The following is an 18,532-nucleotide window of genomic DNA, read 5'->3' as shown; positions in this document are numbered from 1 at the left end:
TCACAATGTATTTAAAGTACCAAAAGTAGAAAGTACTCATTATGCAGCATGTCCCATTTCACCAGTTATTAAATGTATACAAATCTTTTGAAAATAGCTGCTCTGTTGTTCACAATGCATCGCATAACACATTGTGAGCTTGTACTGTAGATCTGTTATTTTCAAATAGCTGAAATGTATATGGGCTGAAGTGGTTAATGTATGTTTTGTAATAATAATAATCAAAATCTACAAAGTGACTAGTCACTAAAGTTTTCATATACAGTGGAGTAAAACTTCAATGTTTTCCTCTGAGATGTAGTGGGGTAGAAGTAAAACTACTGAAAACAGAAAATACTCCAGTAAAGCAAAAATACCTCAAAATTGTACTTGAGTGTATTGTACTTGAGTGTATGAACTTAGTTACTTTCCACCACTGGTTATAATCTGATATATAAGCCTACATCCCTCATTAACTCTGAGAGGGTACAAATGGACCCGTCCATTTGTTACCATGCATTTGTAGAGTTACACATGGATCAATTGAGACATTTCTGAAAGGCGCCTGACACATGGAGAGCAGTGTCTGACTGTCTCCTCAAAGCTTGTGAAAGTTGTAGTCATATTGTTTGTGTAGCACATATTGGAAAGAAATTGGGCCTCTTCCTTAACTTTCTTTACAGGTGGTACTAATGATACTAATGAAGGCTCTGCTCCGTTCAGTGTAGCACAGCGGCTCTCAAACTTCTTAATTTCAAGGACCCCCATAAGTGTGTACAAATACGGGTCCATTTGGTTCCATTTGGTTCCATTTGTAAGGGTTGCACTCTGCTCCGTTTATTGTAGCACAGTGGTTCTCAAACCTCTTAATTTCAAGGACTCCCATAACTCTGAGAGTGTACAAATGGAACCAAATGGACCCTTACGGGTCCATTTGGTTCCATTTGTACACTCTCAGAGTTACACACCCGTAAGGGGCCATTTGGAACATCGGTCAAGGAACCATGAGGGTCCCTGGACCACACTTTGAGACCCACTGGTGTAGCAGAGTCTTCCCAGTGAGCCAACATGCACAACATCAGCACCCTGACTCTTGTTTGACTAGAATGGTACACAGACAAAAGTTCTTATTTTTTAACTCTTGTTTTTTCAGGAGCATGGCATGACACTCGGCTGGCGTTGTGCTTCCTGGAATTGCATCAATGACATTAGACACTCACAAAATGCATGTGATTTTATAGCAGTGGTGTTGGGTTTGTAACAATTGGTATCGTTGTTTGTAACAATGGGTATCGTATCACACACATCGGTGCTGTCCCCTGGTTTGTAACGAAATGCCAAGGCAGGGAAGTTCCATTCATAATGCCTCTGGCCTTTGTTGTTGTTACACGTCTCACTGAGTAGTGAGGATGTACTCACAATGACGTCATGGGTCACAGTAAAGCGGAGCAGCCTTGTTGTTGTGTAACTAGGCCATTGTCGCAAATGACAGTTGGAAGACATAATCCTTTACTTGGCAAAGCTGGTCAGGGACATGATAGCCATAGGAAATTGCACATTTCACCCCTGTCTCCACAGGGGGTCGTAGACTCTGCTCAAGCACAAAAAGTAGCCACCATAGACCTTTGTGAATGTGCAAACGGGTACATATGGGCCTGTTGCTCTTGCATTCATGTTGTCTTTTCTACTCTACACCAGTGGTTCTCAAAGTGGGGTTTGGAGACCCCCAGGGGTCCTTTAGAGAGGATCCCCAGCAAAATGAGTTTAATAAAGCCTCACAATCAGTTTAAAGCGGCACTATGCAACTTTTCTGTCGTAATTTTGTCCAATCTGTATATGTTAATACTATATAACTTATACAATTGGGGTGGTTGTATTTTGTCTCCCTGCTCTTCTATTGAGACATTTAGATCATGTCAAAGGTCATGTCTCACCTAGACACAGAATTGATTGATTGAATACTTTATTTAGAAAAGACATGGAAACAGTACATGGAAGTACAATTCACAATACAAGGTCCTCTAAACTGGATCGCTCATAAAAGCACAAAGGCTTATTTAAAATGAGATCCCCACGCACTCAAATCATGATGATATTTAAGAAAACAGACAGATATACACACTACTATGCAGAACGTCATAGAATCAGTTTACAGGTTACTGATATGGAAAACAAGAAATATGTACAATAAACAGTTCGAGGAGGAGGGGGGGGTGGTTAGGTTAAGACTTTGACAGGGGCCAGTTTGGAATTGCAGCCTCCTGAAGGTGTTTTTTTTGGGCAGTTTTGAAAGTGAGTAGGTTTTACACTCCTTTAGTCCTTTTGGTAGGGCATTCCACATTTTTGTTGCATAGCATGAGAACAAGTTCATTCCCATGTTAGTGCCAAATCTGGGTTGGACATGATCAGTGGAGCTGCCTCTGGTGTTGTGATTGTGGACTTCATTAACGTTTTTGAAGTATTTTGACAGGTACATGGGTTAGGGTGCATCGAAATGCAATGCAACATTTTTTATCTCAAAATATCAAACTGTTAGGTGTTGCATTTTGTTCCAATGTCTATACAAATGATTTGTGCAAAGTTTGGGGAAAATTCATTCGGATTTAAAAGTGCAACGCAGCATGTCAAATTTTGCTATTTTGCCAAATAGTGCCATTTTGGGTGCTTTTTGAACCCCCCTTTCTTGATAACATAACATGGCAATTTCTCAAAAATACAACAAATAGTTATCGAGAAGATGTTTTTGAAAAGAGCAAAATGTGTTTATTTAAGAAGAAACATTGACATTTTCATTGAACATCACTGAAAAATGTTCTAACATTCTAACAAAAAAAACAAAAAAAACTGTGTTGCGCTTGCAGCAGCGAAGATTGGGCTGTTCACAGTGGTCATGCTCAACTGCCTGCAGATTCTGCAGATGTTGCTCACTCTTGGCTGCTGCCACAAAGTCTGTCGTGAGTTTGACTCCACGCTCTGCACAGGCATTCACAATGTTGATGGCACGCACATTCACCACACCTGCCTGGAATGATGGTAGCCCAATCCTCTACATTGAGTGAGAGAAATTCTGGATCGATGTGCAGCTGGTGCATACCGAACCAGCTGTCTGGGTTGGCGTGGTGGTCGGCGAGAGGACTGGAAGCTTTGGCTTGCCGAAACCAGTGCCAAAGCGCTGCTTTGGGGCTTGCATGGGAAGATCATCTAGCTTGTGCTCCAAGATGGCATCCGCAAGTGCACGACGCAGCTGGCACCTTGGTGCTGAAGAGTGCCAGGGGTAGCATCTCACTGGTCAGGTATCTCTTCAGCGCTTTCATGGCTGATGTTGCAATGCCCTCGTCCACAGACTTGTAGGTTGTGGTAGAGTTTGAGGTCATTCTATGCGGCATCTACGGCAATGTCACAGGTCAGCCACCGTGTTGCGTAGATGTGCGTAATGAAGTTGGCAAACACCCGAATCTTCGGCACCTACTGCCATGTGGTGATGGTGCCCTGGGGAAGCAAGGTGATATGCTGCTCCATCAAAGCCAACTTGAGAGTGTAGAGGAGCTTGGCCATCCAGCACGCCATGTGCAGAGCTCCCGACCGTTGAAAGTGTACTGCAGTCTGTGCTGCATCATCTGCACCCAGATAGACAAGACACAGCTGCACAAACTTGTGGTAGTCGCCTCGCTTGTAGTCTATCACTGCTGCAGTACACACAGTGAGTTCAGCACGTAACTTGCCCAGTAACGGTTGTTCCGCATTGGCAGTAATGTAGCGGGACAATGGGCCACTGTAATTGTGTGGCAGCAAGTTCCAGTTGTCCTGCAGACGCCTAAACAAAGTAACCTCTGGTGAGCGTAACGTCTCCACCTTGAGATCAGTGAAAATGTGGCTGAGGAGCACCTCACCAATGTGATGACGGCACCCGGCCCAGAGCAGTGGTGTCAAATACCATGTTGATAACCTGGTCGTCACAGCACTTGACGTCCTTCCTCCTACTCAACCCCGCCCAACACTCCCTGCTGGCAGGTGCCACACCAGCCCATAGGAGTACGTGCATTGACAAATATCACCCTCCGTGCCCGGCTTCCCTCCCCCAAACAGGCCAATATTGTGACACTCGACAAAGCCGGATGCACCACGGTGGATTCGAACCCTGCCATAACCTCCGCAGTGGTGTGCAGAAACTGTACTACTGTGTCACTTTACTACTGTGCTAATTTCATACTGAAAGACAATTGAGGTTTGACTGGGCTGAAACTTTATCTCAGTAAATGACACGGACTCCATATTTGGGCATGGCTGACATCATAGTGACAACATAATGATGACATGAGCTTTGAATCAGCTCAGCTTAAAACCAGACTGCACAGTGTGTATGACACACATGGAGAGAGACCTAGAGGAAGCCTTCAGAACCTACAAGAGGAGCTATTAGCAGAGATCCATACACTTGATATTCAGCTGGTAATTGCCCTGTAACCAATCCTGGATAGTAAGGTCACACATCATTAGTTACATTCTTGGACCATTGCAGCCCATGCATAGCAGCATCTTTAACAATCCCACTGTTCCTGACAACAAGCCAGCAGCAAGGAAAGAAGAAAGACCTTACAGTAGTCAACAGTCTACCAAGACTTTAACGCAATCGGAAGTAAAGAGGAATTATCTGACTGACACAGCAATGAAAACTCACATCTGTAAACAGTGTGACAAAAGTTTCAGTCAGTTAGGTAACCTGAAGGCACACCAGCGTATCCACACTGGAGATAAACCCTTCCACTGTAAACTGTGTGACAAGAGTTTCAGTCAGTTAGGTAGCCTGAAGACACACCAGCGTATCCACACTGGAGAAAGACCTTTCCACTGTAAACTGTGTGATAAGAGTTTCAGTCAGTTAGGTAGCCTGAAGAAACACCAGCTTATCCACACTGGAGAAAAACCTTTCCACTGTAAACTGTGTGACAAGTGTTTCAGTCAGTTAGGTATCCTGAAGACACACCAGCGTACCCACACTGGAGAAAAACCTTTCCAGTGTAAACAATGTAACAAGAGTTTCAGTGAGTTAGCTAGTTTGAACAAACACCAGCGTATCCACACTGGAGAAAAACCTTTCCACTGTAAACAGTGTGATAAGAGTTTCACTCAGTTATGTCACCTGCAAAGTCACCAGCGTGTTCACACGGGAGAAAAAACATTCCTCTGTAAACTGTGTAACAAGAGTTTCACTCAGTTAGGTCAGCTGCAAAGTCACCAGCGTGTTCACACAGGAGAAAAACCTTTCCACTGTAAACAGTGTGATAAGAGTTTCACTCAGTTAGGTCACCTGCAAAGTCACCAGCGTGTTCACACGGGAGAAAAACCTTTCCACTGTAAACAATGTGACAAGAGTTTCAGTCTGTTAGGTAAACCTGAAGAATCATCAGCGTATTCACATTGGAGAAAAACCTTTCTACTGTAAACAGTGTTACAAGAGTTTCAGTCTGTTAAATAACCTGAAGAAACACCAGCATATCCACACTAGAGAAAAACCTTAGACTAACCGTAGACAGACAGAAACAGAGATCTCCATATATGGGCACAAAGGGACACAGAGTCAGCCAGACGAGTACAACGGGTGCAAGTAACTTTGTCAGAGCACCCGTTGTAAATTCCAGAACGGCCGCGCCATTTACGGGCTGCCAGACGGCCGGTGGGCCACCCAAGACAACTGCAGCATGTTTTTTTTTTTTTTTTTTGAAACATTTCGGAAAATCCCAGAACAGAATTTTGGTCCCAGCACGCCCCAGTGCTGTTGTAGAGAATTATGTGGGACATGGTTATTATTCAAAAATAATAGTCAGTGGTGTCAAATACCATGTTGATAACCTGGTCGTCACAGCACCAGGCCTGCAGTAGCTTGTATATCAGCCGGGCAATGATCTCTCCGCACGCCTCGTCTTTCCTCTTTGTATATGCTGGCACACCAAGCAGTTTGAGCTGCTCCGCATCTCCAACCACCACTGTCAAACGCTCCTCCAACTGGCGCACATTGCTGAACATCAGTGTCAACTTGCTCTCCCAGTGCAGGGTGCACATAGGAGATGGTGTCCACTGCTTGTGGTGTTTCTTTATTGATAGCCTCCAGCACTTGGCGGCGTGATCGATCTGCTGTTGCGTAGGATGCTGAAATATTTGCACAATTACCGCTCTTAACAACTCTGAACTTGCGTGCGAAGGCAGCCTGCTGCATCGGTGTGATCTTCAACAGTGTAGCCAGTGACACGAGACTCGGCCGGCTGAGGATGTAGGGTGGAATGCAGGCTGTGGTGCTAGTCTTCTGTATCGCTATGCTCATCGTTTTTGCTCTCCAACATCGCCATTCTGGACTTCACTGTCATTTCCTGCTGCTCCTTGGTAAAGCGTGCCTGCTGGGCAGCTCCCAAAACAGTTCAACTCATATAAAAATATCCTTAATAAAAGTACATCAACACAAAGAATAGAGAGTAGATTACCTCAATTGTCTTCAGGTAAAGGGTGAAGTCTTTTTGCCTCACAGCATTGTGCTTCGTTAGCATTAGAATTGTCCTCGATTTTCTCAGGTTAGCATGGCTACCAAATAAACATTATGTTGAATGTTGAAATGAAAGTTGTAGCTAGAGTGCATTATGCACAATGTGTTGGTGATGGCAGTAATATTAAATTAGATCCAAAAAATTAAAATAATAAACAAAAGGTAGAAACATGCATAGTATGCTGGTTACCCCCTTTTGCCATAAAAGCTGATGGCCGTTGCACCTCTAAATCACCTCGTATTGCAAAAATATTTTGCATATGTTGTAACATGTTGTAACATGCATTGGAACACTTTCATCACATTAACAGATCAGCAGGTTAAAATTGTATTTTTTGATGCACCCTAACATGGGTATCCCAATGTTGTGGTGCATTTTGTAGACCAGGCCCATTGCGAGTTGCCGTACTCTGTCCTCAACCTTGAGCCATCCAACCCTAGCAAAATGAGCAGGGGTTAGACGGGTTGTATATGTTTGAGGCCAAGAAGTAGCCTTACCTTCGTGTCAGGATCTGACACGAATTTTGACCAATAAAGATTCAATTCATCCCCAGAGCTCTATTAGCTCAATGGTAAAATGTCAGCAGGAAACCATGTTAAAAAATCCCAGGTAGAAGAGGAAAGCCGCTTTAACCACTTCAACTCTATTAACACTGGCTATTTGGAAATATCTGATCTACAAGCTCACAACGTGTCGATACGTTGTGAGCTTGTAGATCAGCTATTTTCGAAACAAAATAGAAAATCAGAAAAATAACTAGAAAATGTGCTCCTCGGAGCACAGGTCTCCGCCAGTACTGTTCCTGATTAATCCTGTCTTACCTATTTATATAACATGTTGTCACGTGTCACTTGACCAATCTTAGCTTGGCTGATGGAAGCTCACTTCAAAAAATGTAAATGATTTTTTGAAGTGACATACCTATTTATAGATTTCTATTTCGTCATGCGTCTCGCTAGCCAATCAAAGCACACCCTTTCAACATACTGTATTGTCACGTGTCACGTGAAGCTTGACCAATGTTAGCTTGGCGGACACACGGAAGGACGGAGACGAAAACATACTCTCTACCCCTGGCGGAGACAAAAATAAATTTGAATATTTTACAGCAAAAATCTTGTCTGGGGGTCCCTGGCACAAAATCTTTTCAGATGGCGGCCCGCGGCCAAATATATATATATTAATTTGCCCGCATTCACCCCCCTCACACAATGTTTGTTTGCACTGTCACCCTACTACTGGCACATTCCTCTGTATAGCGTGTCTTATTGCTGCTGACCAGCCAGCTGAGTAGGGGGGGGGGGGGCAACACGTTAGAGCAGGGGGCCATCATGCAACCCAGGAGTGAGAGTGACATCCTAGAGGCTCGGGAGAATGTTGCGCCTTGAGAGCCGAGCGTCCACTCTCTCCACATGCTGTAAATAGCTGCTGAACCTGGGAGATCAACAGTGGTGCTATTGGAGATCGGGGAAGTCCACCCCCCCTCTGTACTACTCATCAGTTATTTTGGGATGTTGACCTGGGCAGAAACTTTGTGTTGTTCGAACACAGGTTTGATCCTCTCTTTTGCGGTTGGATTTTCTTGTCTTTCTCGGAGGCACTCATGGAGGTCAGCAGGGAAGAGGTTAAAGGAAATGAAGACAGTGAGTGTGTGGATCGGTTGTGCAGCTTTAGGCCAAATGTAGATTTTTCCCACGCTTAAGCCTGTGTGCTTGTTTCTGTTATTGCTCTCTCTTTGAATCTCTCTCCTTCTCTTTTTTCATCTGATCATGTGTGACTAGTTTCCAAGCCCCTCTCCTAAAACTAAACAGGCGCAAAGTGATAAGGTTGCAGTTGTAGCTATTTGAGATGTCCAAAGCAGGGTGGATTATCCTTGTGCTTCATACAGCGGTATGGTGCTTAGTGATGGAATATGCCGAAGCAAACGTATCAGGCCGGTGTAACATTTTGATTGAACCCCACCGGTGTGCTCTGCCACCAGGGAACGAACTGAACAAGACTGTTGGATATATTAATTTGTTTCGGTTTTCTGTAGTTGGCGCTAAGGAAAATCTAAAAACAAGAAATTGAAGGTAATGCTGTGTGGTTCTGCTTTTCTTGTACGCTAGACTTAATAAGCTGCAGAAATGAAAAGAATTGGAAAGCACAAGCGTGGATTCTTCATCTTTATTCCCTAATTAAAGCAGAGTTTGGACATACTAAAAGCAGACATTTTGGCCTTTGGACCTTTTTTAAAAACGGAGAAGAAATCCACATTAGGTGCATACGTATATAGACTGGTATAAGGAGGCATTAGAACATGATATTATTACCAGGACCTCCGTAGAAGTTAGGCCTGATTTATACGTTGTTGCTTCGTGTGCAACTCTTTCTTGCATCCATTTTTTCTGTGTACTCCTGTATTGTCATGATACAGCTGGCAGCGTGAACCTCAAGCTCTCCTCAAGCCCAGTCAGCATACTTGTACGCACGGTCATAAAATCTGGGATTCAGTTCTCAGACACGAGCTGGTGATGAAATTTAACGTCCTAATGCTAAGCAGACCCCCGTGACTACATGGACGCATTCTGCTGCGAATATGCACAGCAGCCACATTGGAAGGAAATTGGGCCTCTTCCTTACTTGCTTCACGGGTCTTACCAACAATTATACTAATTAAGGCTCTGCCTCTGTTCCATTGACTATATTCACACAGTGGCCATTTTGCTCTCACGTCATATTTGCGGGTGGGGTGGCATTATTTCATTAACTTAATAGCAAAATGGCCGCCGTGTGAATATGGTGAATTCTGGTCAAACGGAGTCGGCCTGAAGAAACTAGGATCCCAGGTACACCAAGAACCTGGCCTCAGGCCAAACTGCCGAAAACGAACCTACGTAGGATTGACAGGCCGTATTGGCTCTTCCGGCCGTTGTTAAGAAAGTACCTAGTTTTGGGTTTTTCTCTTAATAGCTCTTACAGTATACGATTTCCTCTCTGGCTCAGGTCCTGAGGGGGAGATGACTAAGGAGGATGTTGTGGAGCCTTTTGAGGGGGACTCTGCACTCGGCCGCTACAGTAGGCTGTCGTCTGACCGCCGCCCCAGCTGTGGCCTGGAGAGACCCATCATCCACCAGGTGGCCTCAGCACCCATGCCCACCGACTGTGGTGAGGACACTACACTATACAGTAACACCGTGGTTCTTCTCAAAGTGGGCCGACCCCCAGGGGCCCTTGAGGAGGTACCAGGTCCCCCTCCCCCCCTGCAAAATTAGTTGCTATGGCACCAAAATACATTTTAACCAGTTTAACCCTATTTTATATTTTGGCTATTCGAAAATAGCTGCTCACAATTTGTTGCGATGCGACGCGCAGTGAGCTTCTACATCTTGCTTGTGTATCTATTTTCTAAGGCATTTTCTAAATTTAAGACAGGCTTTTAAAATGTAAGTGTAATATTTGTATAGATTTTTTCAATTGTTTTTCTTTGACAGTACATGACACCACATTCATCCTACATGAGCCCCTTCCCACCCGCTACGCTACACAATCACGTACAACACATGCAGTGCCCAAGGGTGAAAAGAAACAAAACCATTAAAAAAAACCAAAATAGACCAAGAGACTTCTTCAGTAGCCAAAATACCAAAATGCAATGATTAAGATTAATAATTCATGAAACATCAATTCAACCTTTGAGTAAATTCAGATTCAAAATAAGAAATAAATGGTTTCCAGACCCTTAAAAACATATTTTTACATTTAGAAAGACAACCCAAATCTTCTCTTATGGGGGTTGTCACGGGGCAGCCTTGGCCGTTTGGTCAACCTTTACAGGAGCAGCCAAATACAGTATCAGTTTGGGGATCCTCGACATATAAAACGTTTGAGAACCACTGCAGTAACACACACAGACATACGCACAACAAGTACATACACAGGACACCAACAGAGATGATAGAGGACGGTATTTGTTAATTGTGGTATGAGAAGTAAATTATCCATAGTCCACAGTCAGTACTGATGTATACTACAGTACAGTAGCAATACAACAGGGAGGGCATCAATCATTGCTTTTCTATGTTCCTCCTCACTGTCAAAAAAATATATTGTCGCTGTTGGGCAGAAACCTATATTCTATATTCTAACTTTTTGTGTTTTTTTTTGTAAATGAATGCCCTACTTGATCATACTACAGCAGGGGTCTTCAACGTTTTCAGGCCAAGGACCCCCTTGCTGAGAGAGGGATGAAGCAGGGACCCCCTCTATAATGTATAAAATTGTGTTTTAGATTAAACTTTTTTTTGTTTACTTGGTCTGCTCTTTTCTCCCTCTACACCAAACCTCTTTGCCAAAAATAGCCGATCTACAAGCTCACAATGCCTCGCAGTGCGAGGTGTTGTGAGCTTGTAGATCTGCTATTTTTGGCTAAAGTTCTCCTCAGAAAAAGGGATGCTAGGGTTCAAGTGGTTAATGTAAAAGAAAAAAAAATCATACCACACAAAAATTTGGCGTACCCTCTGTAGTAACTCTGAGGACCCCATAGGGGTCCCGGACCCCCTGTTGAAGACCCCTGTACTACAGCATCACACTAACGTAGCACATCCACAAGCTCAAAACGTGGTGCGCAACAATGCGTCTTGGGTTTGTAGATCTGCTACTTTTGCTATTTTTGAATTTGAATCCTGAAAAGTAACAGTTTTGGACATTATGAGGTGTCCACCCGACAGAGACGATATATATAAATAAGTAAGTAAACTATGAAAACCTATACAAATATAGACCAAAAAAGTATCAGTACAAGTAGAGGATATGTCAAGTAAAGTGAGCAGTGGTGGAAAGTAACTAAGTACATTTACTTAAGTACTGTACTTTACTTGAGTATTTCCAATTTCCAATACTTTTACTTCTACTCCACTACATCTCAGAGTCAGAGGCAACTATTGTACTTTTACTCCACTACATTTATTTGAAAACTTTAGTTACTTTTCAGATATAAATTATGAGATAATGAAACTCACATTAACCACTTTAACCCTATTTTATACATAGGCCATTTGAAAATAGCCGATCTACAAGCTCACAACGCGTCGCATCGCGACGCGTTGTGAGCTTGTAGATCTGCTATTTTCAAATATTTAGTACTTTTACTTTTGGTACTTTAAGTACATTTTGATGCCAATACGTTTGTACTTTTACTCAAGTAAATTTTGAATTCTGGACTTTTACTTGTAACAGAGTATTTTTATATTGCAGTATTGGTACTTTTACTTAAGTAGAGAATTTGAGTACTTTTTCCACCACTGAAAGTGAGTGTGTGCATAATATGGTTGTTTGTGTTCTCCTCCCCAGAGTTCTCGTTCTTTGACCCCAGTGACCCTCAGTGCAGAGAGGTGTTGCTGGACCCTAGCACCACGGTGCCGGAGCTGTTCGCCGTGCTCAGGCAGTGGGTCCCCCAGGTCCAGAAGAACATCGACCTCATCGGCAACGAGGTGAGCCCTCACCAGAACGTACAGTACCCATAACTCCTCCACGGCTCCATTTCGTTGTTGTCGAGCAGAATCTACGCCTCTGCTTTTTTGATACATCTCTTCAGGTCATTCATTTTCATGGCTTCACCCTGCTTCTGTCGTCAGACTGCTTTAACCCTTTAAGACCTGAAGCCGATTCTAGAAATGTCAGAAGCAAAGATTTGAGTTACAAATGTTTGATTGAAAAAATATATATTCAAAGATTTGAACAAATGTTTACGATTTCTCAAAAATAGCAGATCTACAAGCTCATAGCGTGGCACTCGTGTCGCGCTATGAGCTTGTAAATCTGCTATTTTTGAATAGCCAAAGTGTAAATTATGCTTTTTTAGCTCAAATCAAAAAGTGACACAGATGCGTTCCAGGTCTTAATGGGTTAAAATGCATGTATTTACTTTTGGGATATGTTTGATAATCTCGCAATTCAGCAATTTAATTAAAACTATATGTCAACCACATTAACCTTGCCGTCCCATTTTGGGCACATTTTTAATTTATTAAATGTATTTATTTATTTCCCCCCAAATGGTAAAAATAGCAGATCTACACGCTCACAATGCAATGCATTGCATTGTGATGTGTTGTGAGCTCATAGATCAGCTATTTTCAGTATTTTGTTGTAGAACAAAGAATACACTGTAGGGTTGAAGTTGTTAGGAAAATGTCCACCTCCTCTGTTTTTCTTTTACAAATCAAACCCTGCCCTCCGTGTGTATGTGAGAAGGCACACTCAACCAGCCTCAGACCTCTCTCAACCTCCTCCACTGCCAAAAAAATATATATGCACAAAGAAATACCAAACAAAAAAATAACAGTAATTCATCTTTTTTCATGACAGTCGCACAAAAACCACTCACACAATCCCCCCACACAGAGTAAATTGCCCTCGGTAAACAAAAATCAGTTTTAAGTAGTGCCATATAAACCTACCGCCACCGCCACTGAAGTTAAATGTGTTTTCATGGTGGAAACAATTGCCTGAAGGCTGTTGCCTTTTAAGAATAGCAAACAACAAGCAATGATTTCTTCCACCTCATATAAACTGCTTTTTTTTTTGGGTTTGTTTTTTTCGTGAGAAATGCAGTGGGTGTCATTTTGGTCTTGTGTGATGATTGTTTGTTTTTCTAAAACGTGTTTCGAGCATTGCTTTTTAATAGGGCCAGCCTCGCCTGTGGTAGACGACCGCTCACGCAGTTGCAGTTTACAGATAACGTTGTTTAACGTCGCCGTTGCGGAAACCATGTATCTCCATATTTCTTTTTATGTCTTTATCTTATTTTTATTAATGCCCCTATGTCGTAGTACGAGAGTGTCATGCAAAAAAATGCCCGCTCTACAAGCTCAGTTGTGAGCTTGTAGATCGGCTATCTTCTCTACTTTCTTAATAATTTTGAAAGTGAAATTGAGAGTCTGTTTTATACATATTTAACCAATGAAAAGTACTGTATTCGCAAGAGCGTGTGACTAAATAATAACTACATTGGATCCACTAGGAACATGGGTTCTTTTTTCTTTTTCCCATTTCCTGAAAAGTAACACTTTTGGACATACAGGGTTTCCACCCGACAGCGACGATGATATGACAGCGCACTGCCAGAACTGGGGATTCTGAAATGACACTGCAAATCCTTATTGGTGTTTTCACAGATCTTAAAGAGGGGCTGCGGGGTGAACGACCGAGATGGCCTGACAGACATGAGTCTCCTGCACTACTGCTGTAAGGCAGGAGCCCCGGGCATTGGTCAGTACAGTGGTTCCCAAACTGGGGGTCCCCAAAAATGTTTTGGCGGGGTCCCCTGATGATTAGCTTAATGTGCAACATTGTTTTCTCACTCAACAGTAAACAAACCAACATATAGGGTATCTGCACATTTCTTAAGTAACAATTGAATGACCTTTAAGACCTTTTTAATACCAAATTGGACAAATTGTCAAATATTACGTAAGAAAGAGGCAAACATTGTGAAAATAGCCACTCTACAACCTCACAACGAGGTGTTGTGAGGTTGTAGTTTAGCTATTTTCACAATATTTAACTGTGGAACCGAGTCAAACTAAATGTAATGCCTACAATTCCAAGTGCTTGTCAGGGTGGAGGGTCCCCAGTTCAAATATGATTATTTTGGGGGGTCACGGCCTGAAAAGTTATAGTACAGAGAAGAATGACTACACATGTTGGTGTGTGAGAGGGATCCTTAAACAAGTAGATCAGTGATTATTCCTCCACATGTGGCTGCTAGCAACTTTGCCGCTGTGGTAACAGCGTAACAACATAGTTTTTGATAGTTTTTTTTGAATACTTTATTGGTCAGAAATGTAAAACAGCACGTGGTACAGTAAGATATTAAAGCTAAAAGGATAACACAAAAAAGTCCAGGGGACTTGTTTCCATTGTGGTCCTATGTATTCAATTCATCAACATGGCATACAAAAATTAACACAATAATGCATGTCATCAACAAATACAAACACTATATGTACAAAAGAGATGGAAAATGTACTTTTTGGTCTCCTGATAGGTGCTTTTTCAGGCCAATTTTGAAAGAAACCAGTGTTACACAATGGATGGTGTCAGGATATCCCACATTTTGGTGGCAGAGCATTAGGATGAGAACTTTCCCATAGTAATGCTGACATGACATCATAATGCTGAGTAATGCTATACTGTAACGTATACACTGTCTCAGGACGTATGATGCGATGCAACTTGTTGTGATCTTGTAGATCTGTTGCTTTTGGGCCAAAGTATATATCGCGCTGCAGTGTTTTTAATTTATGTCTTTTATTTAACCTTGATATAACCAGGCAAGACACATTAAGACAGATTCCTATTTACAATTGTGGCCTGGCAAAAAGCAAGTTCAGACTTGATTAAAACCAATGTGATTCCAATCTGGATAGGCCCAAAAAACCCAAACCCTGTGTGTCTTTGTGTCTTTGCCTCTCCTCCTGGTCCCCCCACTGCAGGCGATGCGGAGACGGCGGCGGCCTTCGCCCGTCAGCTGCTGGCGATGGGGGCGGAGCCCAGCCTGCGTTCCCGCTGGACCAACATGAGGGCGCTGCACTACGCCGCCTACTTCGACGTGCCCCAGCTCGTCAGGGTGGTGCTGCAGGCCTCCCACCCCGGAGGTGAGAGCGGATAGGCTCAAAGATGATGGATTTTTAGAAAGGCCGGCCTTCCCAATTGTAGCCACCAGTGGTGGAAAAAGTACTACATTTATTTACTTAAGTCAGTGGTTGTCAACCTTTTTCATGCCAGGGACCCCTAAATTGATATACATTTGGCGGACCACCATCTGAAAATGGTTTGTGCCAGGGACCCCCAGAAGCAAAGATTTGAGTTAATGTTCTCTTTGAAAAATGAATATATTCAAAGATTTGCACACATTTTCAAGATTTTTCAAAAATAGCATATCTACAAGCTCATAGAGCGGCACTCGGTTTTAGTCATATTCTAGTCATTGTCTCCGCCAGAGTTGGAGAGTGTGTTTTCGTTCTTGTCCTTCCGTGTGTCGGCCAAGCTAAGCTAACATGCTTCACGTGCTTCACGTGACACGTGACACGTGACAATATGTTGTCACCAATGCTTTTGATTGGCTAGCGAGACGCATGACGAAATAGAAATTTTATGAATTAATTTATATTTTTTGAAACATTGGTCAAGTGACACGTGACAATATGTAATATAAATAGGTAAGACAGGATTAATCAGGAACAGTACTGGCGGAGACCTGTGCTCCGAGGAGCACATTTTCCAGTTTCAAATGTTCTATTCTAGTTTTAGTTGACAAAATATCCTAAGAATGCATTTTGTCAGGCCTTGATGCCGTTGTTATGACTGACTTGCAGACTGGCTACCGGAAATAGTCGATCTACGCGTCAGACACGTGAGCTTGTAGATCGGCTATTTTCGGAGCGCAACACCCGCACACAACCAAGCATAAAATGACTTGTCTTAGTTCTACTGGATCTCCTCTCCACAAGTCCCTCCCTAACATTTCAGTTTAGTATTTGTTTACGAAATTGTCAATATATTTAATCATAGTCTTAGACATCATAGCTTAGTTTTTATTTAATGATTTAGTTTTCGTCAGTGAAAAAAATGTAGTCGACAAACATTTTCCCTCACAGTTTTAGTCAACGAAATGAACACTGACTTGGCCGAACAAACATTTTCAGTCGTGAGCTTTGTTTTTGCTTTAATCCGTGGGGGCGATCCTCGAGGGCGGACAGAAGACCAGCGCTCAGGTGAAATGTGGTTGGGTTTGTGGATATCGAGCGATTGGAGAAATTCTCTTCATCCGTCACCATCTTTGCACTTGCAGAGGGATGTTTGAGGGATTGTTTTTGCTAGTAATTGTGTATTTTCTTTCCAAGACCCAAGTCAGGTACTGTTACCACAGCACCACCACACATTAGAATTTTAGATTTTTGCTGTCTGTGTGGGTTGTAGACTTAAGCTTCTGAGTTTGGAAATGAGCAGATTGGAAGATTGTAAATTAGATGGAGAGACTCTTTCCCAATGATTGGTTTTTGAAGCACTTTCAACCTGGCGTCCCTAATTTGAGGCGAAAATCGTCCGAAATTGGTGAAAGTAAAAAAGAAAAAAAGCAGATAACCGTAGCCACATTAACCCTGCAGTCCCTATGTTTTGACATTTGAAAAAAAATAAAGAAATTATATATAATAATAATGATACAAAAAAAGTTTTCAAAATGTTCAATATAGTCAAAAAAGCAGATCTACAGATGTGCCACTTCAAAACTTCACACGTTACTGTTCTTTCCCTGAAAGTGGCCTGAAAAGGCATGTTTTCCTCCCTGTTCTGCCCTTAAAATTGCACTGTTTTGCCCCTGAAAAGAAGTTGTCACGAAACCCCCCCGTTTTTCCCTTCAACAGACACCCATATGCATGAGAACAAAAGAATGTGTGTTGAGAAGGTGTCAGACTCATTATGAGGCGAAAGGTGATTTGAAGAGTTGCTCAAATTAATTAGCATCATAAAAGCAGTGATCATCAAAATAATTCATCATTTTAAATGCCCTTCTTTGTCCCTCTTATTGCCCTGGGAATCCCCTGAAAATGTACTGTCTTGGCGATGGCAGGACATGTGAAGTTTTGAAGTGGCACATCTGTACAAGCTCACAACACGCCGCCATGTGAGGCATTGTGTGCTTCATCCTCTCCTCCTGGTCCTCTTGGTCTCCCCCCTGGTCTCACCATTCGAAGTAACTGTATATACTGAAGGCCAGTGGTTCTCAACCTTTTCTGGACCCAACTGACCACTTAACCCTGTGTTAAGTGGTCAGATTGGTGGGCCACGTGTATTTTCGGAGCACGGTTTTCCAATGAAAGCAAATTGTTTACCATGACATTGTTTCTACATGATTTTTGTTTTATTTTAATGTCATAAAATCATTAAAATCTTAGCGTTTTGGCAATTATCTGGGGGCCCACTTGAAATATCTGCACGGCCCACAGGCTCATAACCACTGCTGTAGGGTTTTATCACTTAAACCCCTGTGGTCTTGGAGAATTGGACTTGAGTTACAACAGTACTCTGACCACAATTTCTGTCTACACTAAATCTCTTCGTCTTCGCCAAAAATAGCTGATCAGCTATTTTTGGCTAACGCCCCCCCCCACCCCCCAGAATATAGACGCTGGGGTTCAAGTGGTTAAGTGGTCAAGGCCATGCAAGTCATTATGTTGGAATAAGTGATGAGCAGCATTTTGGTAACCCATCTCTCTCTCTCTCTCTCTCTCTCTCTTGCCCTTCTCAGAGGTGGATGCCACCTGCAGTGACTTTGACTTTGGCACGGCCCTGCACATCGCCGCGTCCAACCTGTGCACCTCAGCTGTCAAATGCCTCCTGGAGCTGGGAGCCAACCCCGCTTTCAGAGTGAGTTTTTCCTCCTTTTTCCTCCAGGTACACACACACAGTCAGGAATGCGAGAAAGCAAAGACACGCCAGGGGCTGTTTTAGCTGGGACAGCCAAGTCAAGTCTAGACTTGAAAGCGCTCCGTCAGCATCAGTTGTCAACCTCCGTGTGCCGCTCACTTGCTCTTTGTGTTCCCGCGTTTTAATTTGTTTATGTCAAGTCAGTCACTCTGTCACGCCGAGCGACTCCAGCGGTTGCGTTTAGAACTCGCAAAACTCAAAAAAACGCTGGACTGGTGGAGAACTGAATGGAACGCCCAGAGAGGTCATGCACAGCGATCTGTCACGTGTCACCAGTGGTGTGAAGTAGCTAAGTACATTTACTCAAGTACTGTACTTAAGTACAGTTTTTAGGTACTTTTACTTTACTGGAGTATTTCCAATTGTCTATACTTTTACTTCTACTCCACTACATCTCAGAGGCAAATATTGTACTTTTACTCCACTACAATTATTTACTAGTTACTTTGCAGATATACATTATTACATTATAAAGCATATATTAACCACTTTAGCCCTATTTTATAACTAGGTTTATGATATTATTTACCAATGGCGTAAAGTAA

At 42.7% G+C, this 18,532-nt stretch overlaps 1 protein-coding gene across 5 annotated transcripts in view; it reads left to right on the top strand.

The window, feature by feature from the left end:
- The window catches only part of LOC311036638 (CAP-Gly domain-containing linker protein 4), a 66,472-nt gene that overhangs the window by 8,277 nt on the left and 39,663 nt on the right, over positions 1 to 18,532 (top strand). For 2 of the 5 annotated variants that reach the window (XM_084045473.1, XM_084045469.1), the window contains exons 1-6: positions 8,078 to 8,158; positions 9,501 to 9,662; positions 11,847 to 11,986; positions 13,673 to 13,766; positions 14,993 to 15,154; positions 17,809 to 17,927. In XM_084045473.1, coding sequence (XP_083901599.1) covers positions 8,119 to 8,158; positions 9,501 to 9,662; positions 11,847 to 11,986; positions 13,673 to 13,766; positions 14,993 to 15,154; positions 17,809 to 17,927 — 717 coding nt within the window. In that variant the 5' untranslated portion in view covers positions 8,078 to 8,118. Of the gene's footprint in view, positions 1 to 8,077; positions 8,159 to 8,481; positions 8,588 to 9,500; positions 9,663 to 11,846; positions 11,987 to 13,672; positions 13,767 to 14,992; positions 15,155 to 17,808; positions 17,928 to 18,532 lie in introns of those variants that run through there. The other 3 variants (XM_084045471.1, XM_084045470.1, XM_084045472.1) reach the window with 2 other exon arrangements.

Source organism: Gymnoscopelus microlampas, assembly GCF_963454915.1.
Source record: "Gymnoscopelus microlampas genome assembly, chromosome: 20".
NCBI lineage: Eukaryota > Metazoa > Chordata > Actinopteri > Myctophiformes > Myctophidae > Gymnoscopelus > Gymnoscopelus microlampas.
Note: the sequence above shows the minus strand (reverse complement) of the source record. Positions and strands in the feature narration are given on the sequence as shown.